The 26,687-nt window shown below is 37.4% G+C and overlaps 1 protein-coding gene across 1 annotated transcript in view; it reads right to left on the minus strand.

Moving 5' to 3' along the window:
- Tmc1 (transmembrane channel like 1) overlaps positions 1 to 26,687 on the minus strand; it is a 114,471-nt gene that overhangs the window by 24,424 nt on the left and 63,360 nt on the right. The window contains exons 9-14 of the mRNA XM_077797332.1: positions 19,418 to 19,560; positions 12,106 to 12,250; positions 11,289 to 11,483; positions 8,354 to 8,533; positions 8,062 to 8,223; positions 2,152 to 2,280 (exon numbers count right to left, since the gene is read on the minus strand). Coding sequence (XP_077653458.1) covers positions 2,152 to 2,280; positions 8,062 to 8,223; positions 8,354 to 8,533; positions 11,289 to 11,483; positions 12,106 to 12,250; positions 19,418 to 19,560 — 954 coding nt within the window. The remainder of the gene's footprint in view (positions 1 to 2,151; positions 2,281 to 8,061; positions 8,224 to 8,353; positions 8,534 to 11,288; positions 11,484 to 12,105; positions 12,251 to 19,417; positions 19,561 to 26,687) is intronic.

The following is a 26,687-nucleotide window of genomic DNA, read 5'->3' on the forward strand; positions in this document are numbered from 1 at the left end:
TGAGCTCTCCTCTTGTGGGGTCAATGATGATAGGATCCACGTCAAAGATACATCATCCAACATTAATATTTTAAAACTTGTTTTGATTCTGAGCTTTTCTCCAAAGAGCCTTCCAAAGGTAACATGAGAGAAAATTCTTTCTCTGTGACCTAAAACAGAAACTTGTTTCCTGTACTTTGTACTAACCCAAGAGCACTGTCATCACTTAATAAATAATAAATTATAGTCATTTAATTACAGCTTTTATGCATCCAGGTCATGTTATATTGACTTCATATTTGCAGTCAAATTTTCTGCCACTTAAGAAGAAAACAGCAAGGGATAAAAGGCAAATAAAAGCCAGGCAATGGTCTAGGAAAAGAAATCGCAAATTTTATGTCTGCCTCAGAAGAGCTGAATCAGGAAAGGAAAATAGAAATGAACCAATGCCAGCTAAATACCTCATAGCAAGGGCTGGAAAAGCAACACACCAGCATCCTGGATCCATAGCATTACCTCACTATTGCTCACAGAAGAGCATTACCTAACTACTTTTAGACCATCTGAGGAGGCACTTCCACTTGCAATGGATGTGATAGCAATGACCTAATGAAAGGCAGTATCTCAAAGTCAGAGAGCCAGAGGATCTAGCCTGGAGTCTTTGAAAACAGCCTTCAATGTAGGCTTGTCCAGAGATTGGAGGGTATGAGATAGAAGGCAGATCAGCTATAAAGAACTCATTCACTGGTGAGGACAGAAGCATCTCTGGCTCCAGAACCCTAATCCAGAATTGACTCCATGAGCACATCCCTGGGAGGAGGCACAGTCTGTCAACAGCTAGGGATGCCTGGGAGGTAGAAGTTCAACAGTCAGTCAGTCACACAAGATGCCTGCTGCAGGATTAGCATGGTTCAAATAACAGAGGTCAAGGGTTGTGTCTCATAGTTTTCTTTCAAAAAGAAGAAGACAGATAATAAGCACATTTTTTAAAAAGGGAATGTCAAATACTTGTACAATTTATGAATAAATGAAAGAGCACATTGTAATACAGAATGCCTAATGGGCCACATTAGAGTGGATGGTCAGAGAAGAGCTCTGAGGAGGTGAACTATTAGCTGAGTCCTTGGTAATAAAAAGGAACCAACTGTGTGAAGCTATAAAGTAACAGTAAGCCTTGAGAGAGAAACAGCAAGAATAAATGCAAGGACCGTCTTGTGTTTGAGCACAAAAAAGGCAGCTGAAGCCTGTGGACTTTACAAAGCAAGAGCAAAAGTGGTAGCAGATGAGCTCAGAAAGAAAAGCAGCAGGTCATATAGGATACTGAAGGCCCTAGAGAGGGATTTGGAATTCATTCCAAGCGCTTACAAAACCACTAGAGGATTTTAAGCGCATGGGTACTACCAAATCCCCAGGTCATATTTCCCAGCATAAATGAAGATAGTTTCATTTGCAAGAGGGACAGTGGAAACCTGGTGCTGTGTTAGCCTACAGAACCATTGTGCTCTGCTGCTTCCCTTAAACTTGTGGGGGACTTAGAGTTGAGCATAGAGGGAAAGTTGGTAATTGAGTCAGCACTAGTGAGTTCAGATAAACCCGAACCATTGTTTCAGGAAAAGAAGCTGCCCCTGCAGGATTCCAGCTCCACCTACCAGCACCATGTGCTGGATGAACCCACTCTTCTTAAAACTACCACAGTTCCCTGTTGGTGACTCTATCAAACTATTACTAGATCATGAGCTTTATGAAGCAAGCACCAAATGTACTGAGTTCTTTTAGCCCCCAGTTTACAGCATAGTAACTGGCACATAATAATGATCCAGTAGTACAGTGGAATGTAAAAGAACTGATAGAATGTGAAGCTGATAGCCATCATGCCCTGCTTCCAGAAACACACCAGTTTCAAGGAGAGAGGGATGACTATGGGCCAAGATTTCCTGAGTTCAACATTTTGACTGCCACGTCATGGTCCATTACGTTAGCTATCCTGTGCTGACCTCATTTCAATGTTAGAAACCACGTTACTGAGTCTGATCTCTTCTGAGTTATGACAGTGTTCACCAGCGTTTATTTATTGATATCTAAAAAGGTGATCAAACCTATCAAACTGTGAAGTGTATGAAAGAAAAAAGTGTAGAAAATACAAATCTGAAAAAAAATTAATATCTTACTTACATATCCATATTCCAAATCCCAGCACCAGCAGTAATTGCAAAACCTTACAAAACATGCCCTGAGAAAGTCACCGATGAGAATTGTGACATAAGTCGTCAGAACATCAGAAACGGTCAGTCGCACGAATTCCTGTTGGGACATTATTTGTATTAAAATAATCATCTCAATATCAGATAATCTTCATGTTGGCATCAGATTTTCATGTTTCTAGAACATTATTGGTTTGCAGACTGCAATTAATGGTAAAAGAAAAAATAACTTCTAGGCATATCTAGTAAATTAAAAGGGTTTCATCTTTATTTTGATAGTCTAAAAATAATTATTCCTCATCCTCAAATCAATATGTCAAAAGTCTTTTACTAAGATATTTTCATAAGTGTGACACAAGAATAAAAAAACAAAAACAAAAACAGGAGAATATAGACCACAGAGAGATTTAAGACATCTGGCCTTGAAAATATTTCAAATGGGCAAAATTGTAGGGTGTGAATTTTATCTTAACAAAGTGCTTTAAAAAGTATCAAAATTCTCTCATAAGAAAAGGGTTTTCAAAAATTTATAATACCATGGCTGGAGATGTAGCTCCATGTCAGAGCACTTGCTCTGTATGCACAAAATTCTGGGCTCCTTCCCTAACACTGAAAAAAAAAAAAAAAGTACCAAACCAGGTATGTGGTACAAACTCATGCGTTGATTAAAAACATCCTCTGCATGTTATGGACGCATCTATAAAGGTATATAATATTATTTAAAAATCTGGGGCCAGGCACAGTGGCGCATGCCTGTAATCCCAGTCACTTGGGAGGCTGAGACAGGAGAATCACAAGTTCAAGTCCAGCCCCAGCAAAAAGCAAGGCACTAAACAACTCAGTGAGACCCTGTCTCTAAGTAAAATACAAAATCGGGCTAGGGATGTGGCTCAGTGGTCGTGTGCCCCTGAGTTCAATTCCTGGTATCTTCCCCCCAAAAGAAAAATCTGGAAAATTCAAGACTAGTCACTTCAGTGGCATGGGTTTGAATTCAGGTGCAAAGTATATGTGCTGTCAGTTAAGAGAGGAAGGTCACTATTTCCTCATACAAAATCTCGTAACAATAAGCAATAAATGTAATAATAGATACACAATTGTAAATATTCATCACCATAGTTTATTTCTGCTATTCCCTTTCTGTTTCTTTCCAATAATTTGTGACCTAGCACTGAAAATACTGAGTATCATATTTTTGTAAGGATTCTAATCTACTGTGAGAACCTTTTAATTTTTATTTCCAGCTACCTGGTAGTCTCCCTTCTAAAATAACCAGTGAGCTATCTCACAGAGAAAAGGAGCATTTAACCAGTAGCCATTAGGTGAATTTCCAGCCTCATTCTCCAGAGCTGTGCTTCCTAAGCTGCAGGCCGTCACACATAGCTTCATAGCGCTGCATTGTCCGAGTGCCATGTGAAATATTATCATCTACTACTTGTTTAGCTTTAGTAATACTTCATTTTTCAAAGATGACTACTACTGTTAGAAATACAAGGTATATATTGACTACCATAAATAGAAGCTACTATATATAAATGTAATAAAAACAAAAATTAGTGAAAACAATATAAACTTAAACATTTGTTAGCATTAATTCTCACCAAAAAATAACACCTGTGACAGGGTGTGTAAACAGAGTCTGTTTGAGAAAATGATCTTTGAAAGGTAAGGATGATACAAAAAAAAGAGAGAAAGTATTTCCCCATGGATGTGCTAAAAGCTGTCCCTACTAGGCAAGTTTTTGTCATTTTGGGAATCCCCCCCATCTAACTCTCCGTATTTTTCTTGTGTTGGTCTTCCTTTTGTCATCTCCACTCCTGTCTCACTGCCTTCTTTTGGATCCTCCAACTCCACACTTTCTCAGGCCACGGGGTCTTTGCATATGACCTTCACTCTAGTAATCACCTTTAAGATACTTCTTGGCTCAGTTTATGTCAATGACTACACATTAGGGCAGCTCTCTCAAGAAATTCTCAGATTTCATACATTTTATCCCTGTAGTGCTTTGTTGTTGTTATCTATTTGCAGTTTTTGTGTAATTACTTAATTTATGGCCTTGAGCCTCTTTACTCCCAATAGCTTATAATTTTCATAAAAGCAGAGAACAGGTCCATCTTTTGTTTTTCTTTATATCTCTAGAATCTAGCACAATGCCTGGTATTTAGTGCCTATTCAAAAAACATGGGATGAATGAATGAAGGAAGAGTGAGTGATAGAAAATTCCTAAAATTATTTTGGGATATTACTTTCCTTTTCCCTGTGATGATTCTCCTTTCGTTCCTCAGGCAATTTTGAGTTCAGATCCTAATAACTAGCTTGAATGAAAAGTAGGCTACCAGAGATACTTTCAGTTTGCACTGCCAGGTCAGGAAGACTTGTTCAGGTAAGAACATTTCAGAGTGGTCAAGAAGTCCTCCACATCCTCCTAAGCATCCTCATCCCAGGGGTTAAAATTCTACTCTTTCCCAGGAAATGATGCAACTTTTACATAAAATGCCTGAGGAGGATTCATACCTTATATCATAAATTTTAAGTATCTAATTCACAAAACATAGGAGGAAGACACTGCTCCAGAGAAAAGAAGAATTCCAAAATTGGTGGTCCAGTCCACCTCAAGGACATCATTCAATCCCAGTTCCTAGCATGCTAACCCAATGGGACACCTGGCCTCCACACAAGCCTGGTATTGAGCACCATGCTTCCCACAGAACAACTTCACACCAGTGACCTTGAGTTGTGCAGGCACCTTTGACCAATTAATCTAAGGGAATCATTAATAGGAAAAGCCAAAATAACAGGCAAGGATGTCACAGAGGACCAGAAATCGCAGAGGTTCCAAGCAGGGAACATCTGTCCTGATGCTGATTGTTTCTGGAGAATGAGTCCACACTGTGAACAAGGACCCTGACTATGTGGGTTAAATTTGGCTCCTGGCATTGACTTCCTAGAAGGTTTTGACAAGTTAACTTTCTCAGTCACAGTCTCCTTATCTACAAAATGAGAATGATAATACGACATGTCTCATAGGGTAATTCAAAAATTACCACATTAGATGTATCTAATAAATGTTAGCCATTGTCATCATTATTTCTAGCTCTTGACTTCTTTCCTTCTCCAAAATGCAGACTTCAGTAAATGTTTTCTAACAGATGTCCCCCCAAAAGGCTCCGCTATCTCTCTATCGAGTGCCATTGGAGATGAGACTAAATGACAACTTGGGAATCACTGCAGACAAATTACCTGTATTTAGAACTAAGGGAGCTTTGAATTCCACAGCACCCTTCAGGAGAAATAAAACAGAATGCATTCATGAAGGAGAAAAGGAGCTTGCGGAATCTCCTCACAGAACTATCGATGACCCTGTGGGGTACATCCTTGCCATTATGTACCCCCTTTTCCATGTTTTTCATTATTCAGTTGACTAAGCAATAGCGATGTCTCCAGATACAACAGTACAGATAGATATTGATCTCATAAAGGCCAAACACACCAGCCCTCAGTCGTTATGACCAGTGTGTTCCCTTCCTTCCTGTGGATTCCACCTAACACATCAGCATTTCTGTTCAGAGCTGGCCCTGCTGGCTCTGCAGACTTTCCTTCATGTGCTTAATGCTCCTTTGGAGAATGGAGGGCAAAAGAGAAAGAGGAAATCCAACTATACAAATGGCAGTAAGGAAAGATGAAAAAGCAAGAAAAATCACTAGACACAAGACTTTTATAGGACAAGACAAGCACCATGGTCCAGGGGCCTCCAAGAAGAAGAACTGAATCGATGGTTTGCCTTTATTTTAAGTCATTATGGTGTGGGACTATTACAGAAATTTCTTCATCAGAAACATAAACATCTCCTAAAGCAATATCCATTTTCTTTCTCCAGAAGTGGCCATTCCAGATCTTATTCTTTATAGTTAATTTTATAAATCTTGTTCACTAGGTGCTTGCCTGGTTGGAGGGTAGGTTTCTTAGCTCTTGTGCCAGCCTGCATTCTAGGATGTATAGAAGGGAACATCTCAAAATCTGAGTTAGTGAAATCTGTACTTCTTAGTTTTTTCATTTCTTGAAACTTGTACTGAAGATTCAGAGGTCAGCTTAGATGTAATAAAACAGACCTGTGTTAGGCATCATGACCATATTTCATGACAAAAAGCCTTGAAATATGAAAGCCCATGTACCCATGAGCATTCATTTCCAATGACTGCTATAACAAATTGCCACAAACTTGGTGACTTGAAATGGTACAGATTTATTTTCACACAGTTCTAGAAGTCAGAAATCTAAAAGTGCAGATATGGGGGAGAATCTGCTTCCTTGTCCTTTCTAACTCCTAGAGACTGTCCCCATTCCTTGGCCCATGGTTCCATTCTCTACCTGTGAAGCACATTACTCAACCTCTGTTGCCATATCTCAATTTTCTGACTTTGACCTTTTTGTCTTTGAATTATGAAGACTCTAATGATTTTTACTAGGTTCACTCATCATTCAGAATACTTCTTCCAACCCAATATCCTTAATGTAATCACATCTGTGAAGTCCATCTTGCCACATAAGGCAACAGCACATTCACAGGTTGCAGGGACTAGGATAGGGACAACTTTGGAAGTTATTTATTCTGTCTACCACTCACTGGATCACAAGTATCTCTCTTCTAAATGCTGCCAACTTTTGTTCAATGTTATTTTATTTATCATTTCATATATAATATGTTTTTTAAACATGTGTGAAATGTTCATGGCTGAACACCAAAAATCTAATAACTAAGAAGGCAGGAATTTATCTTAAGCCTGAAACCTTCAAAAGTAAAGTAAAATAAAAATCTTTCCTCAAACCATAATGTGTACTCAATTTTTAATCATATATGTCTAGCATTATACACATTGATTTTATTCTTTTCCACAATTGAAATCATAGTTGATTAGCTTAAATCCAATGAGCATCATATTGAGGCTGAAGATATCTATTTGTTTAAATTATTTTGGTTTAATAAGATAAATACTAATTTCCCAATTTTCCTTTTATCTTATAAAAAGTAAGTACACTATGAAAATTATTCAAATAATTTCACAAAAAAATACATTACTACTGACCTTGAACTATCATCTGAAGGACATACAGTAATATATTTAAGTTCTTCTCTTCTCAGCCATAAACTGAAGTCCCAAATTAGTTTATGAAATTCACATTAGGGATGTCAATTATAAGAAGATAAAATTATAGGTTTTTAAAATATAAATTAGATCTGTACAGAAATAAGAGACTCTAAAGTAGATATTCTTAAAAGAAAAGTTTGTAAAAGATTTTGTTTGGTCTGATTTGGTTTGGTTTTCCTTATTGCACAGAAGTCATGTGAAATATTAGTTCTTTTCTCTGATAAATGACACTGACCTTGGACTGGGGTCATTTATGTAATCATCATGAAAACAAATAGTGTTTCCTTTAAGGCTTATGGAAAAGGTATTTAATAAAAATTGAAGTTACTAAAATTTATATATGATTCCCAAAGAACCTACTTTTGCTTTTTTTCTTATTTATATGGCAAACAAGTAATACTAAATAGAACTTCATTTAAATACTGATTAGAGCCAGTATCTAAAACTTGGTGCTTTATTAGAATGTCAGTAAATAGTAAACTTCTTATATCATTTTAAACTCTCCTTCCTTTCTATGCAACTGTAAAAGGGGCAAACAAGAACTTATCTCAAGGGATAGATGTGAGGGCTACGTGAGATAATATACATGAAGTTCAGAGCCAGCACGTGAAAAAAGTGCAAGTGATCAGCTATTTTTATTAATAAGCAATGAAAAACAGACTAAACTTATGGAAGAAATATTGACTGTCCTCTTTTTTCAATTGACTGATTGCACGTACTTCTGTTCGTGGGATTACCTGTCCCACCATGGTTTCCCAGCAGGGTCCTCGAGGTACATCTGCAGGATGAACAAAAAATGGTAACCCAGTGGTATTCTCAGAGAGGGATGCATTGTAGGCCTTGATCATGTTGGCTTCCCACAGGGTGATGTTGGCCTTCACAAGCTTCTCCTCTTCAATCTAGAGAGCAAAGAGATGGAAACAAAAAAAAAAAAAAAAAGACAGCACCATTTCCAAAGGCATGTCAGGCATTCCTGAGGCTGGGAAATCAAAATGCTGGTATAAAGGACAATCCAAACACAAGGCTTACCTTGTTGTTGATCTCATCCATTAAGGCAAGAATAAATACATACAGGTTGCCTAAAAGGAGAGCAAAAATGCGTCCCAGGAGCCATTTCAGAGCGATGAGAGGATGGTAGTCTTCCAATTCAGCAAATAAGTCAAACAGTGTTGGACAGAACATCCCCAGGAGGGACATAACCATATTCATCTGCATGGAGACGTGAGGAATGGACCAGGTTAATGGTACTTAATAATCGTTGGTGCTTTCCTCCAGAATTCTGAAAGCTTTTCAGCTCAGTTCCTTGCATCTTTGATAAGACTAAAGAAGATTTCTTCATGCATATCTAGAATTTGATCTCAATAACAAACAAAAAAAAAATCAACTTACATTCACAAGATGTACAAGTGTGTCAGAGTGGGTGTACCAGTAGTGATGATCTTTCTCCTGGTATGAGGAAGCCTGCAATTTACATCACTCTCTACCCAGAGAACACATACTGCTTCTCATGGTAACTGATTCTGCTATAGAGATGCACTTCACTATAAGATTTCCAAAGGAAATGGAAAATGATTTGCTTAAGGATGAGACCCAAACTGAGAATATTAACTTGGAAATCATCAGCATTCCTGAGCTAATTAGTAAGAATAGATGAATTCCCCAAGATTGGTTAGGACTACATATTAAATTTTGGGAATGCAAACTTTTAGAACACCTAGCATAATTTTATGGAAGCCAAGGCAAGAAAGTTCCAAAAATAAATGACTGACTTACAAAGCCATAACCAAGAGAAGATGCAAGAGGGCATGGGAGAAGGAGGATGGGAAGTGAAAGAAAGAGGGAGAGAGACAGGGAGGAGGAGGAGATGGAGGAGGGGAAAGGCATAGGGTGAAAGAGACAGAAAGAGAAAAAAGAGAAATATAAAAAATAGAAAATGTGCCATTCAGAGTATCTCCCTCTTACTGTTTGACACTCTAATGATTACATTAATAGGCTACATTAAGTCAAAGAAAAGAATTCCAAATATGTACTACTTTCATAATGAGGAAACGCTCATGCTTATCTTTCTGAAATACCTGGCTTATTGTCACCACAAAACATTTCCTCTTTTCTCCTGTGGACTCCATGCTTTAAATAATAATAACTACCAAACTATATTTAGAAAATAATTATTAATATGTCTTTGTTGCTTTAAGAATGTCTCATAAGTATGATAAAGAAGACACAAAACTCAGCAAGACATAATATAAAATCAGCATGATATAATTTCAGTCTAACATAAACACTTAACAGATCCTGTGCAATCATAAAGTCAAATTTAAATTTTGTCTCATTAGATTTGTAAAGTTATTCATGAATCCCCATTATTCCTTTCATTGGCCTCTAGGACTCAAGGGTTCCCTAAAATGTTTTGGATGTCGATGTCAAACACCATTTTTTTGTTTGTTTGTTTTTTGTTTTTTTGGTGCTAGGGATTGAACCCAGAGGTACTTTACCACTGAGCTATATCCCAAGCCTTTTGTTATTTTTTATTTTGAGATAGGGTCTCACTAAGTTGCTTAGGACCTCACTTAGTTGCTGAGGATGGCCTCAAACTTGTGATCCTCCTGCCTCAGCCTCCCAAGTCCCTAGGATTATAGGTGTGTGCCGCCATACCTGGCTCAAGCATCTTCTTACAAGAGTGATCATTTTAATGATAGTCAACCACTCCTTCTTTAGTATAGTTTGTTTATATAGAATATATGATAAATATGAACCATAAACCAAAGCTGCATGATAATTTTGCTTATGTTTACTGTTACAATTATAAGAAAATATTGAAAGCAAACTTACTAAATAAGCTTGGAAGTGTTCCTTTGTTTTAAGTTTAAAAAAAAAAAAAAAACTCTACCTAATGACTTCTATTTTCCATGAAATATTTTCCACAAATATTCCTTTTCTCTACTATTACCACTTCTAAAATACCTAGAATGTTTAAATTTGGATCCTTTTTTTATTAGACTGTTTCATTTGCTATCCAAGATTTTTATAGGAAATGAGTCCCTTTTAAAGATTTATATATATATATATATATATATATATATATATATATATATATATATATATATATATATTTTGGTCTGCAAAGTTCTGCAGAAGTTTCCGTGTGGGAAGTCTACACTTCTCTCAATCTGAATCTGCACATACTTTAAAAATCCCCAAGTTCAAATTGATGTCACATTGTATACAAGGACATTTTATGGAGGAAACAGGCCACAGCAACAACTCATGACCAGTGATTTCCCGATTTTAAGTATTTACCTCTATCCTCCTTTCTCTACCATTGAGTGGACAGATACTCTGAAGGCAAACTTGGCAAAAAGCCCAGGCTTTCTCATTTGAGTAGCAGCAGAAGAAATGCTTCTAGAAGAAAGATGGACAATTGAGCTTCCTGAAAAACTGGGAAGCCCAAACTTGCCCAAAGACAGGGAGGAATTCTGAATGCTTTCAATGAGATAAATGTAAGAACAAGGGCTTTATCATAGCTGTTTCAAAAATTCAGGAAACTGGATCTTTCAGTGGCACAAGGGGGATCTTTGAAGAAAGCAACATGGGGTCATGCAAAGAGCATTAAACTTGAAAGAAAGACTCCTGGGTGCTTAGCCTGACTCTTCTCCTAACTTTATGACCATAGAGCCATCACCCTGAGATTTCTCATTCCATCTGTAAAATCTAGTGGTTGAACTATATGCTTTCTAATCTTTTCTTTTTCTAATTTTTCACCACATCACAAAACGAAAAATAGCACAAATTTGGAAATATAACTGGGATAGTGTGGGAAATGTGCAATCAGGTTGACTCACTACAAAGGTAAGATGCAGGGACAGGTGAAGAGTAGCCTTATATAATGTTCCCCCACAGAAACAAAGCCTGCAAAATAGCAATTATCAGGTGGTAAGCACATAAAAAACATGCAGAGACGAACTTCATTTTTTTCCCACCACCCAAGGGTGTCAGGATCTTGCTGTGCAAATTCCTGGGATCTCTTCACAGCCCAAAAGATGAGGTATCCGCTTGCACCAAGTGTTAGGAACACGAAGAAGTTAGCAAGAAACCTTAGGAATCTGATCAAGTGGACATTTTCTTCTACTTGGGCTGCTCTTTCTTCTGTTATAGCTTCCTGTACCCAAGCAAAACAAACCAGGAAACAAACAAAAATCTTAGCTATGAAAAGCTTTATGAACCCAGGAATGTAAAAAATAAAAATGTAAACTAAATCTGGAATTCCACAAACCCAGGTCAACCGATGGCAAATGAAAGGAAGAAGGGAAACCTCTTGCCAACAAACTCTAAAATACTAGGATAGCCTTCATGATTAAAGATTCTTCCAGTACAAATTTTTAAAGTTATAAAATAATGCTTTAGAGTCATTTTGAATATTAAGCTAACTCATGCCTGTAAATATTTAGTGAGCATTGTTCCATTATTTAGACTATCTGAATCTGATTATTGATCTTTTTCATCCAGGTAGCAATTCTTTTATCAACAAATTTAAAGAAGGAAACTCCTCCAGGGATAATAATGTTGTCACGAGTCATAAAATACCTCCCGGTTCTACTGCAAACCACATCCACATCCAGTGGGCAGAAACGATGAGTTTATCTTCCTTCTAACCATGGAGATACTTCACTAGCTAGACTGCCTGGAATGCCTCCAATGCTATGCTTATTTCCCCCCCTACTTTTTATCTATTTCAACGCTACTTTTAGATAAAAACATGCTTCAGGAGTTCATGTCTTTACCCTAAAGTTCATTGTGATGGAATTAAATTTGTTGTCAGCGGTTTCGGGGTTGCCAATCAGGTAGTCCCAGCTGCAGAACATCTTCCAGCTGAAGTTGAAAGTGTTGTCATCGCCCCCTCCATCGTCACCAATATTTTTGGTCATCCTGTCAAAACAGGGAGTTTAACCCAGCAGCAGAATAGAAAAATAAAGGGGGAGGGGAGGGGAGGGCGTGACAAAGCGACACAGTCACAGTTAAGTCAGAGAGGCAATACCTAAAAGGGCATGTTTTTCAGCAGATTTGTTCTAACAAACCAGAAAATAGAAGCTTATTTTTTAAAGTTTGTTTGCTGAACTTTTTAAACTATTAATTTTATAGACCTTCCAGATTAAAAGTTTACTACACATTGATGATGTTAATAACTAAACAGGTACACAAAGACAAATATTTTCTATTTTTTTAAATGACACATTAACATCGTGGAATTGTTTCTTAACATTTTGTGGGATAAGGATCCTTTTAAGAATCTAATGAGAACCACTGAGTATGCTCCCACACACAGAAAAAAATATATATGTGTAGACTTCCATGTTTTTCCACACCTAATTGGTTCCCAGGCCCTCTGAAGCCAGTGGATGAATTAACCCAGGTCAAGAAACTCTTGGGTAAATTTTAATTCTCCCTAGAGTCTCCTCCCCAAAAGGGATTATATTCAGTGCATTAAAAATTCTATCCACTCTACAACTGCTGACCAAAAATCAAGATTTTTGTATGCTCTAATCCCAAATGGTACATATATTCTAATCAGTGATGTTTTAAAGTTTCGTTGTTGTCATTTTGTTTGGAGAATCTAAAATGCATTTACTATAAGTTTATTGCAGTGGTTGAAGATCTATAGCTCACTCTTCCACACACTCCACTTCCTTTTTTTCTTATCACTATAAATAGCAAAATTAAAATTTTATGTGAACTACTAAAAAGCGGTCCCTCAATGTTTGGGTTTTCTAAATTTAGTGATATGGAACCAAAAGGAGCCTAATGATATAATGCTGACATTGTAAGTTGACAGGCATTTCTAAGGAAATCTAGATTGCCCCACCTCTTTAGGGAGGCTTATAAATTTTATACAGGCTAACATGTTATGCAAAGTCAAAATATAATTATTCCTTTCACCAGTCCACCACTACACACTTTGCAAATTTTAATGACACATATTTTTCTTAGTTATTCTCCTCAAAGTCTCAGTAGGAAGTCAAAATCTTTACTGTCAGAATTATTCTCTTTCTTATAGATGAGGAGGCTGAGGTTCAACACCTTGGTCAAATGATCCAGTAGTAAAACCAGAGAGATAGGCCAAGAGGTCTGGTTGGACTTTACTCCAGTGTCCAACCCAGGACATCATGAGGAATGAAGAACCATATATGAAATGCCTTTTTTTGTAGTTAAAATGGGATAGTTCTTATGATGTAACCTAGATCCTAAGGGGAAAATTATTTACTTGATTAATATTGCACCATTTATATTCCACACTGTCATTAATCAATGGGCAGGTTCTCTAGGCAAAATTCCACTCAACAGGTAAAGGCTGAATAGTGCTTTATCACTGCAAAGGCTAATAGCTTAAGATGACCTTCAGGCAAGGGAACCCTAGTGGGTAGGGCAAACAGGGAGCATATGACATGAGGAAATGATGAGAAAAAGAACACTAAAAGGGATAAGGGGTGGGGGAGACATCAAAGACTAACTCTCCCCAGTAACCATTTTAATGAGATATGGTCCTGATAGCTATAAAACTCTCCATGTACGGTTCTTGTCTATAGATGAAAAATGTACATAATTATGAAAATTCCTTCATTTTCAAAGAGGCTGTAGTTTTGAACTTTTTTTTTTTTTAATCCATGAAGAACAAGCTCAATGCATCATTTTCTTTTCTAGAGGAGCTGGAGAAGGCAATTGCTGTGTTTATCTGTTGCCTAAAGTTTTTAAACTGGATTTTTTGCCTTGGACCACAAGTCTGCAGCTCCATTTATACACAAGGATCATTTGGTTATTTTATGGTACATGGGGAGGTTTTTAATCAAACACGTGCCTCCATAAATCCTAAGCCAGCTAGGTCAACTATCATGTAGTCTCTGCTAAAATCAAAGCAGGGGAAAGTGGGAGGGTTGATATGGAGGAAAGAAACAACTTTAGAAGTTCACAGGATGACATCACTACACACATATACTCAAAAGAAAGTTATTCCAAGGTTGATATGAAAGAGCGTGTATTACATTCTTCAGAAAGAAGAAACCAAGGTAAATATTTGACTGTGAAAGATAATACAAAAATACAAATGGATATATATTGACCATACTACTGATTACTGTTTTGTTTGCCATCTGCTTCCCCAATCAAGCACCATAAAAAATCAAGAACTTTAAATCCCCACATGCTAAATAGCTCCCTTAGACTGCCCTTAGTAGATACTCCATAATTAGTTATTAAAGGAATGAATAAAAATATTCGAATTGTCATTTTGAAAGTCAACAGCACTGGAAAGAATCTCACTAAATAAATGCATATAGCATAAGTACTTGTGCATGGTACTATACATACCATATATGCTTGTCAGGCTATTATTGTCGTATCATCTTGTCATCAGGCTCAGTTTGGTCCATATCATCTCATTTCAAAAACTGTTTCCATTCATTGGACATTATGGTCCCTAGTCCATGTTTATAGGAGGAGAATTTTTCATTTTGCATTTCATAATCATAGATGCAGTTCACAAAGCAGTAATGAGACATGGAACATGGTCACTGTGAGTCTTTCATACCTCCATGCCTTTCTGCTCTAAGCATTTTTGAAAGAAGGCCAGTGTCATTTGAGGAGGAGGAGACAATCACGAATTGTGGGATCTGCCAGGACATTGTGCCCTGTAAGCCAGCCCCATTTATCTGTCCAAAGCCTACTATGTTCTAAAATTTGTCATTTGAGATATCAAACATTAGAATTTGCAAAGAAAATATTCTGAGAAATAAAATATTATGCTGGGGTCTATAAGGGCTCTGATGGCTTTTCTCTAATTAGACAAGAGAGGGAGATTCCTTCAATAAAGAGAGGCTTTATTGATGATGAGGATGGAGGGGAGGAAGAAAAAACACATTTGATATTAAGACTCCATATAAAGATGTCAAGAGTCATACAAAAAGTTTGGGCAGGGTACCAGGCAGGTCACTACTATCTGAATAAGCATGTACAAAAGAAGTGAAAACAAAGTGGGTGAAGCAATAGAAATCCAGGTGGAAGGGTATCGTGTTGGCCATGATTCTGATGTGATCTTGGGAGATGTGGGTGTCATAGAAGAAGAAGACCTGGTTTTGATAGGTTTAATAATTGCCTTGGTTTTTATAAAATATGGAGGCACATGAGTCATATTAAGGCCATAAAACTCCAAAGGAATTTGATAGTAGACAAGGAAAAAGCTTGTATAGACTTTTAAAATCGAAAAGGACCACCCAAGTCAAGTTAGAAACAGGTCCTTGTTATCATCAACATAGAAGAATCCTCATTAAAAACCAGGAAAAATAAGACTGGAATTAGAGAAGGGTATTCAAAGCTCAGTCCTGTAAAGTACTGGCTATCTCAGTCAAATCATCAACATATGCTGAACCTTACTTTCTCCTTAATATAGGAATAACTAACTAATATCTACTCAACTCACTATTCAAGTTTGATAGGAGGAATAATTTGATCTATATAAGAAGCAGCAAATACAGAAAGTGGCAAGTTGTAGTGGGTAAAAGATACTTTTTTAATTACAAAAATCTAGGTTCAAATAGGTCCTAAGGTTGAATGACCTTGGGTATGCCATTTAGTAGTATCTCTGAGTTTTATTTCATTTTATTTCTGTAAAATGTTATAATAGCACCTTTGTAATATTTAAGGGTCAAAAGCAATATTGATACAATAAGCATTCTTATTTCACATATAAATTATAGTTATTGTTATAGATTCAGAAATATGGGTGAATATATTGCCATTTGCCAAATTTAAAAATTTCATACACACATGTTGGATCCAGTTTATATCTAGGATCATTATTTATCTAAGATACTCTGCAGGAACAAATTTGAACATCATGTGGAAGTTATACATGACACATGATTAAAGTATTTGAGGATATTGTGAGTCTATTCTATGCATATTAATATTTCCAGGCTGTTTTCAAACATAGGGAAAAATATATATCTAACCCCAGGAAACCCTGCAATAGGGAAAGTCCTAGAAAAACCTATTGGGATAAGATAGGCAGCAAAGTGTTTCTCATTAAGACATGCAGTTTCTGAATCATTCAGCTGTTTCTAGTAGTTTATGCTACTGTAAAATACAACAAGAAAGCTCAGAAATTTTAGCTTATAGCATCACTTTTAATGGGAACAATTAGGTTTTTGCAACCAAACCACCTTTGCTCTAAGATATTAAACTTCAAACTGATGAGGACAATGTATGAAGGACAACTTCTAATGTGGTTAGGAACATACACAGAATTGAAAAGAAGGAGGAAGGAAAAGCAGGAGGTGGGAACAGAAGGGAGGGAGGGAGGAAAGAAGAGAGAGAAGGAAGAGGCTTAAAACTAAGGGGATCAACATTCCATCCTCTGGGACTGAGGAGATTAACAGAATCCAAGGCTTTCAGTGCTAAAACTGGAAGAGTGCCAGACCAACAAATTCAATCACCTTATCTTAAAATCTCAAACTATTTTCTTGGACTTCTTTCTCACTTTACCTTCCAATTTCCCTATTAGAACATTAAAAGTATAGGGCTGGGGTTGTGGCTCACTGGTAGAGTGCTCACCTAGCACATTCAAGGCCCTGGATTCGATCCTCAGCACCACATAAAAATAAATAAGAGTATTTTTAAAAAGATAATTAAAAGTAGATATTTGCCCCATTTTGCAGATGAAGATGCTGAGATTAACAGCATGCAAGATGACAAAGCCCCACGGTACCCAGCTGATTTTAGAACTCAGATTCCCTTCTATTCAATTTCAGTAATCTATCTCTCAAATCCACTTGTATTCCTTCCAAGAGTGTACTTGATTGAGGTACAATGTAGAGACAGAAAGAGAGAATAAAAGGGTTCTATACAATCATTTATATCTCATCCATTCTTTTTCTACCCAGTATTGTTCCTGGAGCTGGGGTGGGAGTCACATATTGATTTTTGAATTATCTTCCTGTGTAGTACAATGACTGGCAGAGTCTCTTACCAATCAAGTAACAAAAAACAAAAGATACATGCCAGAGGGAGGAGCTAAAGCCAGGCTGGTTTGGGAGCATAACATGCATAACATTGAAGGGAAAAATGTGGAGTTGATACCTACCAGCTATCCTAACTGGGACCTTTAAATAAATTTGAAAAATTTTCACCTCCTCTAGAGTTACTTTATCCAATTTGGTCACCAACAGCAACTTGTGGTTACTGAGCACTCAAAATGTGACTAGGGCAATGCATAACAGATACATTTCAGATTTAGTAACCAAAAACATAGAATGTCTCAAAAATAATTGATAATAATTTTATGTTGAAATGATGATATTTTTGATATATCAGGTTAAATAAATTATATTATTAAAATTAAAATTAATTTTACCTTATTTTTTAATATGGCTACTAGAAGTTTTTAAATCATACACCTGACTTGCCTTGTACAATGCTGCTCTGGAGACTTTAAATTTACCTACAAAAAATTGTTATATTAGACATAAAAATCTATTAATGTTCAAGTGTATGAATGTATTGACTACCCAGTTTTTCGGGGGCTATCATGTGGCCTCCTACCATTCAGATTTTGGTTCTTCAGTAAACCTATGAATTATAATTCTAATAAAATGGTTAACATTTGTTGTACACTTTTCACATTCTGGCATGTCTATTAACTTATTTCATTCTCATGTATATTAAACCTCAATCAGAGATGGAAAACAAGAGAACAAAGTGATTGAGAAATTTGATGATGATCTTATAAACACATGTATGGTAGAGCTTGGATTTGAACCTAGGCAGAGTGACCTGAGAGCCCCATTGGGCACACACCCACTGAAAGAAGCTAAGCAATGAAATGTGCAAAGACAGTCTTCCCCAGTGACCGTGGAGACTAAAGAACCAACATGTAAATGATACTCATGAGAACTCAATAATGGAAATGGTACCTCTGACTTTTTAGTCCAAAAAAGCAAGATCATCAGAGGAGCAGAAAATGTCTGAGATTTTTGAAATGTGCTAGTGTTATATCAGTTGATCAGATATTTTATATTTGGGATCTCTGATTATACTTGGACAAGTTGATAAATATCTTAGATATGGGCTTTTTTCAAGTCCTAAAGGAGCTTGAAAAAACTGAATATAATGTTTTGTTTTGTTTTGTTTTTCAGAAGAACCTGAAAGCAAGGCAGGGAAAGGACAAAAAGCCTGTCATAAGTTGCTCCAGAAAGCACTGCTTAAGATTACCGTGTACTTTATCCCCCTTGAATCCTCTAGCATTCACCATATTCCTAGGTGAATGAGGCAAAATGTCCATTCACCTTGCTTATAGTCAAATAATAAAGTTTGCTTGAGATGTTTCAAATCTTCTCAAGCAAGTTCAGAAAATTAGCTAAAGATTGGATTTTTTTCATAGCCACAAGTAACTGTGCAAAATTTATGCAGTATCCTTAAGTGGTATATTATAAATTTATTTCAGACAGGAGGAAAAAAAATGAACTGCAGTTTTATTGGTTCCCCAATGAAATTTTTTCCCATGCTCTAATAAATCCTTTTCTCAGACAAAACATGATTATACAGTTGATCATGATGGTCTCGTTGGGGGTTATTCATATTTTCTGTCTTACAGAGCTAAAGTTTTTGGATGAGCGATTGTTCTGGCTTTTAAAAATGAACAGAGAACAACAGATTCTGGCTATTGAGCTGATTCTCTGCAAGTTACAAGCCTTTTTGCATGAAAAAAAAAAAAAAAGGTCAGCAGCTCTTTTCCTGTCTTGGCAACATTGATTCCCACCTTGCAGTACAAAAAGGCCCAGTTTAAAAATGTACTTAAACACAAGATAGGTAGGCACTCATAAGTCTGACCCAGTGGGATGGGCAAAGGTTTATGTTTATGTTCAGTCCTTTTGTTTTGAGGATACAATAATCTAACATCACTATTGGTATTAAAACTACATTTCATCTCTTACAGATCCTGCATCCTCTAGACATGAAATGGCAACAAATCATATCTCATTTTCATATTCATTCCCCATTTGATTCCAGAAATCATTATTCACTTCCGAAGAGACAAATGCAACTTACGCCCTGAGGACAACCAGAAAGCTGTATCCGATGCACATAATCCCCACCAGAAAATAGGAGAGCGGCAACCTGAAATTCATCCATCCAATCGTTCGTTTATTGTCGTAATAGCCATAAAAGAGGACGGAATATTGTGCCAAACCCTAAAATCCAACAACAAAGCCTCTTAGATTCTGTGAAGAGCAACTCAAAGGAAAAGATAGGCTCCTGAGAGGAATAACAAAATGACATTAATTTTCAAAGTTGAGTCATGATTCTGACATAAGCCCTGTTGTTTTGTTCCATGGAGTGAACATTTCAGCTGCCACAATAATTGGCAGATTCTTGGTTTTCTTGAAATTTCATGACTTCTAAATAGACTAAATTGTTAACCAAATATAGGCTTGCTCAACTGTGGAGCCATTACTGTGAAATGCCCATTGACTTAAGCACCAAAATAGACTTCATGGTATCATTAGATTTACAATTTCAAGAGCTTGCTTAATACGTGGTAGTAGGAGCGGGGTGTTCTGAAATGTGCTTCCTCAAAATGCTCTGGCAGGTTTTCATTTCCAGTCACCTGAGCCATAATTAGATTGATTCTCCTTAATCACAGCAGCTATATCTCAGCTCCCACTTAGCAAATATGAGGGGCAGGTGAGACAGCATTGGAACCTTCTGCACTGTCTTGGATTCATCAAAACTGTTACGGCATTCCCTCATAGCAAGCATGCTTATTTGTCATATGTTCTCTTTTCTAGAATGTATGTGTCGGGGTTGGAATCACCGCCTCCCCCAAATACCCCAAAAGCACCCAAATACCCTCTCTATATGCAGAACATTGGCATATTCTGATGCTGCTTCCTTTCTATTTATCTTTCTCACATTGACTGTGCTTTTCCCATCACTGAAGCATTTTTCCACATTATCATATGTCCATTCCCCAGCTCCTCTCCAACTTCTTTCTGACAATCACTTAAAATCACTACACTTTGTGAAAGAAGAAGATAATTACTTGCCAATCGGGAAAACTTCTTGAGATCAGGTGAGTTGCCTTTGAACCTTACAGAATTGAATTTGTTGCCTTTAACATCATTATACCAACAGCATTCATACCAACCTAGTAGTGAGACTTTGAAACCCACTATGAAGAAAGCAGAAGTGGGGAAGAAGGGAAACATGGAGGAGGAAGAGGAGGAAATGCCTCCGATGCTGATTTCTAGAGGAAGAATTAGGAATTTAGAACAAGTCAGAGGAGGGATCTGGGGAAAAACGGAAAAGAAACAACAATTTTCTTTTTTTTTTAAATTTTTTGATTTGTTATACATGACAGTAGAATGCACTTATATACTTTGATATATCATACGTAAATGGGATATAATTTCTTATTCTTCTGAGTATACATATTGTAGAATCACTTTGGTCATACAGTCACATACATACAGTAATAATGTCTGTTTCATTCTACTGTCCTTCTTATCCCCACATCCACTGCCTTCCCCTCCTTTCACTTACCTCTACCTAATCTAAGGTACCGCTGTTTTTTTTTTTTTTTTGCATTACAATTTTTAAAACACATATATACCACAATTTTTGTATCTCTGTTTATATGTAAAGTATGCTGACACCCAATTCAAGTCTTCTTACATGTACTATGTATAATGATGTCCATCACATTCCACCATCCTTGCAAATACCCGGCCCCCTTCCTTTCCCTCCTACCCCTCTTCCCTATCTAGAGTTCATCTATTCCTCCCATGCTCTCCCTCCCAATCCTACTATGAGTCAACCTCCTTATATTTGAGAAAATATTCGGTATTTGTTTTTTGGGGATTGGCTGACTTCACTTAGCATTATCTTCTCCAACACCATCCATTTACCTGAAAATACCATGATTTTGTTCTTTTTTAATGCTGAGTAAAATTCCATTGTGTATTTATGCCACATTTTTTTTTTATCCATTCATCCACTGAAGAGCATCTAGGTTGGCTCCACAGTTTAGCTATTGTGAATTGTTCTACTATAAACATTGATGTAGCTGTGTCCCTGTAGTATGCTGTTTTTAAGCCCTTTGGATATAGTCTGAGGAGAGGAATAGCTGGGTCAAATGGGGGTTCCATACCCAGTTTTCCAAGGAATCTCCATATTGCTTTCCAAATTGGCTGCACCAATTTACAGTCCCACCAGCAATGTATGAGTGTACCTTTTTCCCCACATCCTCTCCAACACTTATTGTTGTTTGTCTTCATAATAGCTGCCATTCTGACTGAAGTGAGATGATATCTTAGAGTGGTTTTGATTTGCATTTCTCTGATTGCCAGAGATTATGAGCATTTTTTCATATATTTATTGATTAATTGTATATCCTCTTCTGAAAAGTGTCTGTTCAGGTTCTTGGCCCATTTGTTGATTGGGTTATTTGTTTTTTCAGTGTTTAGCTTTTTGAGTTCTTTGTATACCCTAGAGATTAGTGCTCTAACTGATGTGTGAGGGGTAAAAATTTGCTCCCAGAATGTAGGCTCTCTACAACTGGTGCTTTCAAAATTTGTAGCAAACTTATTTTTTAGTACCCTAAGAGTTAGCAAGAAATAAAATCTCTAGAAAAATCTCATAGAATCTTGAGAAATTAACAAGAGCTGGGATGGAATTAAAGAGTCATAGGTAAATGCCGAAGTGCTGTGCTTCCTTGCACTTGTATCTTCATTTTTCAGTTTAAGAAAAACTAAATCTGTGATGTTTAATTTTGTGTTGTCAACTTGAATGGGCTATGGAGAGTCCTCACAGTTTCTGGGTGTGTCTGTGAGGGTGTTTCTGGATGAGAGTAGCATTTGAGTAGGTGAACTCAGTAAAGCCGATTGGGAAGGCCCAATGGAACTGGGCATCATCCAGTCCATTGAGGAACTGAATGGAGCAAAAGGAAGAGGAGAATTCGCCACTTTTCTTCCTGACTGCTTGGGCTGGAACACCTCATCTCACTTCTTCCTGCCCTCAGACTGACATTCACATCATCAATTCTCTGGGTCTCAGGTCCTCAGACTTAGACTTAATTACTGCACTGGCTTCCCTGGGCCTCTAGCCTGCAAATACTTATGTGAGTCCATTCCTCGAAATAAATTAATTTTTATATATAAAAATCTATTATTTATATTAATTAATAAGTTATATATGTAACATAAATATTTATATGTAATAAACCTAAATTAATTACATATAATGAATCTTCATACAGATTTAGGTCTCCCGTTAGTTATATTTCTCTGGAGAATCATGCTTAATGTTCAACTGAAAAGAATATTTGGGGCCCAACAAGTAGTACAGACTTCAAAATAAGAAACTAAGGAGAGGTACTAGGGAATGAAATTGACCAAATTATGTTGTGTGCATGTACAAATATATAACAATAAATCCCACTATTATATATAATTATAATGCAGGATAGAAAGTAAAAAATAAACCAAATATGTATGGATTGGCCAAATGCCCAAAACTAGAAATCTTTATCCTGGGAGGAAATGATCTGGCAGGATTTCTCAGTCCCCAGTCCATGTCATCGTCACAGTTCACATTCATCTAGTCAAGGTCTGTGCTGCCCCATGACGATGTTACATCCAGCCTCCTTCTACCCTCCCTGAATCTTCATGCTGGTTTCTGTCCCAGGGCAACAGTAACACAATCCATTAAGTACAGACACCAGCCTCTGGTTTAGTCCAAAGGTTATATCCTGAACTGTTTATTTTTTTCCTCATGGGACAACACAGATTATTTTCCATGCCCCTCTGTTTTGCCCAGAAAGTGATCCTTACTCTATTTCTCTGCCACAATCCAGACACTTAGGGATAATGGTTGCAGTAATAACACCAATCATTATGTTTTACTGATGATCCAGAACCTGTCTAACACTTACTTCTTCCCACAGCATCTTCTCTAAAGCCCTATGAAGCTCCTGCTACTGGGGGCAATGCTCCCCCCACCCCCTGGATGTTTCCCTCCATGTGGAGAGGATCCACAGGTGTAAGACTCCAGCTGTTTTCCACTACCCTACGCCAGCTGAAGGACAGGCACTAATCTGAAGGAGAGCATAGGTGACAATAACAAGGGGAGCCCCCTTCTCCCTCCTGAGAGAGCATGCGCTGTGCTCTGCCTCATCAGGCGAGGCCTGTCCTGGTAGAAAGTTCTGGCTGTGAAGCCTGTCTGTCCAAAAGACATTGCACATACTTTAATGTCTGCCTTCATGATACAGGGGGCATACTGACCTCCACCTGTCCTACACTTTGTTTTATTTCTGGTTAGGTCACAATAGGATTGCAACAGGGAGAAGTGTTATTTAGCATGATACAACACACACACACAAAGATGCAATAGTTACTATCCCCAAATGTACCTGTTTTATACTTAAAGAAACAGAGCCTTAAAGAGGTTAAGTAACTCGTCCAAGTTCATATAGCTTGTAAATGACAGAATCTAAATTCAAACTGGGTCTAATTTGAATCCCATGTATTTAGCCTCTGTGCTATATAGCTCCTCATAGGCTTTCTTTATATCCTAAGACTTGTATCTCCTAGTGCCATAACTTCCCAGGGAGAGAAGGACACATGATACCTTACCAACCCAGCATGGACCTTTTATCTATACCCTGGATGGTCCCCAGTGGTGGTAGGGTTTCTTGGAAAGGACTCTAGACATCTTTTGAAAAGATTTCAGAGGGCTTCATCTTCACATCTATAAATGTTACAATTTAACATTTTTATACGATTCATCATTACAACAGTGGGATTAAAAGAAACCCTAAAAATAGCCTGAAAGGGGAATGTGGATATATAAGGAGCATCTGGTGTGCTGGGTAGGTTAGCACAATAGCTACCGGGCAGCTCGTTCATCTGGTATCCGTACCATTTGACATATGTTCAATGGCTTGTGTTCCATAAATATTAGATCACAACCAAAAAGGAATAAGATCCTGTTTATTCACAAAGCCTTCAGATTGCCTATCTGCACCATATGTAGCCAAGTTTGTAAAGAGGTATTATTAAAGAATATAATTTTAAAAAGCATTATCAAATCCATCTCAGTAGCATATGAAGGGCTGGTTTTAAACATGAATTGAGAATCCTAGAAGGGGCATCCCTCCCCTCTCACCCGGGGGCATATCACTCTCTACATGTCTTCCCCGTCTCTGGAAACTACAGCAGCAGACATCTGGGAGTAACTAAAATAGCAATGGCTCCTAGCTAGCCAAGTTGCTCTTCATATTCCATGTCAATGCACCCTGTTTTCCCAGTGGAAGCACCCTCCCTTTCAAATCCATGACAGAAACCACAGCCAGAGCCAACTTTAAAATGAGCACAGAAATTCCTGTCCAGTCCTGGGGTTCTATGTTTACATACTGTCTGTCTATTGAGAATAATTTCTGTTCTAATGCTGCAGCTGCTCTAGTCCACGGTTACTGACACATTTCCACAAAAAGAGGGCGTTTTGATTACATAGTCACCAGGAATTAATTCATGTGTCTATTTACCTAAGGAACCTTTATCAAGAACTTACTATTGGCCAAATACTATACATAGATGGAGTGAGAGACTGGATTACAGAGGTCTCCAAAAGAGTTCTGCATGTTACCAATGTTTACAGCAACACAATTCACAATAGCCATGCTATGGAACCTGCCTAGGTGTCCCTCAGTAGAGGAATGGACAAAGAAAATGTGGTATATATACAGGATAGTATTCTACTCAGTCAAAAAAAAAAAAAAAGAGCAAAATTGTGCTATTTGGTGGTAAATGGATAGAAGTGAAGGACATCATGCTAAGCAAAATAAGCCAGACTCAGATGGTCAAGGATCAAATATTTTCTTTCATATGCAGAAGATAGAGAGGAAATAAGAAATGTTTTTAAAATGGAGTCTCAAGATAATAGAAGGGAGGACAGGGAAGTGAGGCAGGGCATCAAGGAGGAGGGATGAGAAAGGGGAGGAACTTGCAGAATAAAACTGACCAAATTATGCTATGTACATGTATAAATAGAATATATCACAATGAATTCCACTTTCATGTATAACTCCAATGCACCAATTAAAAAACAAATTAATATAAGGAAGACCAATAGAGTAGAGAAAGGGATCAGGGTGTGGGAGGACAGGAGAGAAGAGGGGTCATAACAGGAATTGAAATGAAGCAAATTATGTTATGTACAGTTATGAATATGCCAAAATGAATCCTACCATTATCCAAAACTATACTGCACCAATAAAAACAAATTTTTAAAAGAGTTCTGCATGCAGAATATCCACTTCAGGACTTTTTGTTCCCTGAAATTATAACTCCATCCTTTGGGGTTTCTTGTGATTACAAATAAATTGTCACTTAGCTATTTATTTACTGAAAGACAACACTGTATCCCTAGGATGGCAAATGAGTTTCATCATCTTTAACAATTCTGTGATTCATACTGTTAGACCATTGTTTTTAAAAAAAAAAAAATCCATGAAGTAAAAACTAGTGGTGAAGAAAGGTATGATTTTTGAAGCGTGTTCGCTGAAGGACTTGAGGGGAGGTGACACTACAGGAGTTTAGTCAAGTACATTTCTACTTTCCTCTGAATTATCATCAGTCATTTTTACCAGCATATTAAAGATTTCACATGTGGGTGAAAGATAAGGATGATGGCATTTAGTATCTAAAAGAAAGGCACCCAGGAGAGAAACATAGACTGAAGAGGCCAATGATATCTGGCAGGACCTCAACTGATGGCACAAAAAGAGCAGCCCTGTCTTCTCTGGGCTGCATGTTGAGATCAGGCCATGGCTACCTCCTCCTCCTCAACCAGGCCCACCAGGCTTCTGCAGATCCTTTGCTCACCTCTGAGTTTCCTTTTACTACAACCCAGATGCAGAGACATGAAGCACATGCTCTGTATTCTCAAGGAGGAGCAAGTGACTTACAAAGAGGAAGCTGGGCTGAGCCTCCACAGATCTAGTTTTCAACAGAAAGTATAGAGCTTTGCCAAGGTCTCTGCCCTTCAAAGAGCTATGACATAGTTTCTTTGCTGCCCATCCATGTTCTCATGCTTTCATCCCTCTGTCTCCTGCCCAGGCAGGGGACACTGCTGCCGTCCACTTTTCCTTCCTGACTGATGCATACATCAGGATTCTTATTCCACATAAGACTCTTTTTTCCTGTTTTCTTATCTCTCCAACAAATGAACCTTTTTATGAGCTAGTACCCTGAGCAGATGTGTGTTGAACACCTAGTGTGCTAGGCATTATGCTAATAATTTACACATGTAGTCTCATTTA

The sequence above is a fragment of the Urocitellus parryii genome, chromosome 4 (assembly GCF_045843805.1).
Source record: "Urocitellus parryii isolate mUroPar1 chromosome 4, mUroPar1.hap1, whole genome shotgun sequence".
Taxonomy (NCBI): domain Eukaryota; kingdom Metazoa; phylum Chordata; class Mammalia; order Rodentia; family Sciuridae; genus Urocitellus; species Urocitellus parryii.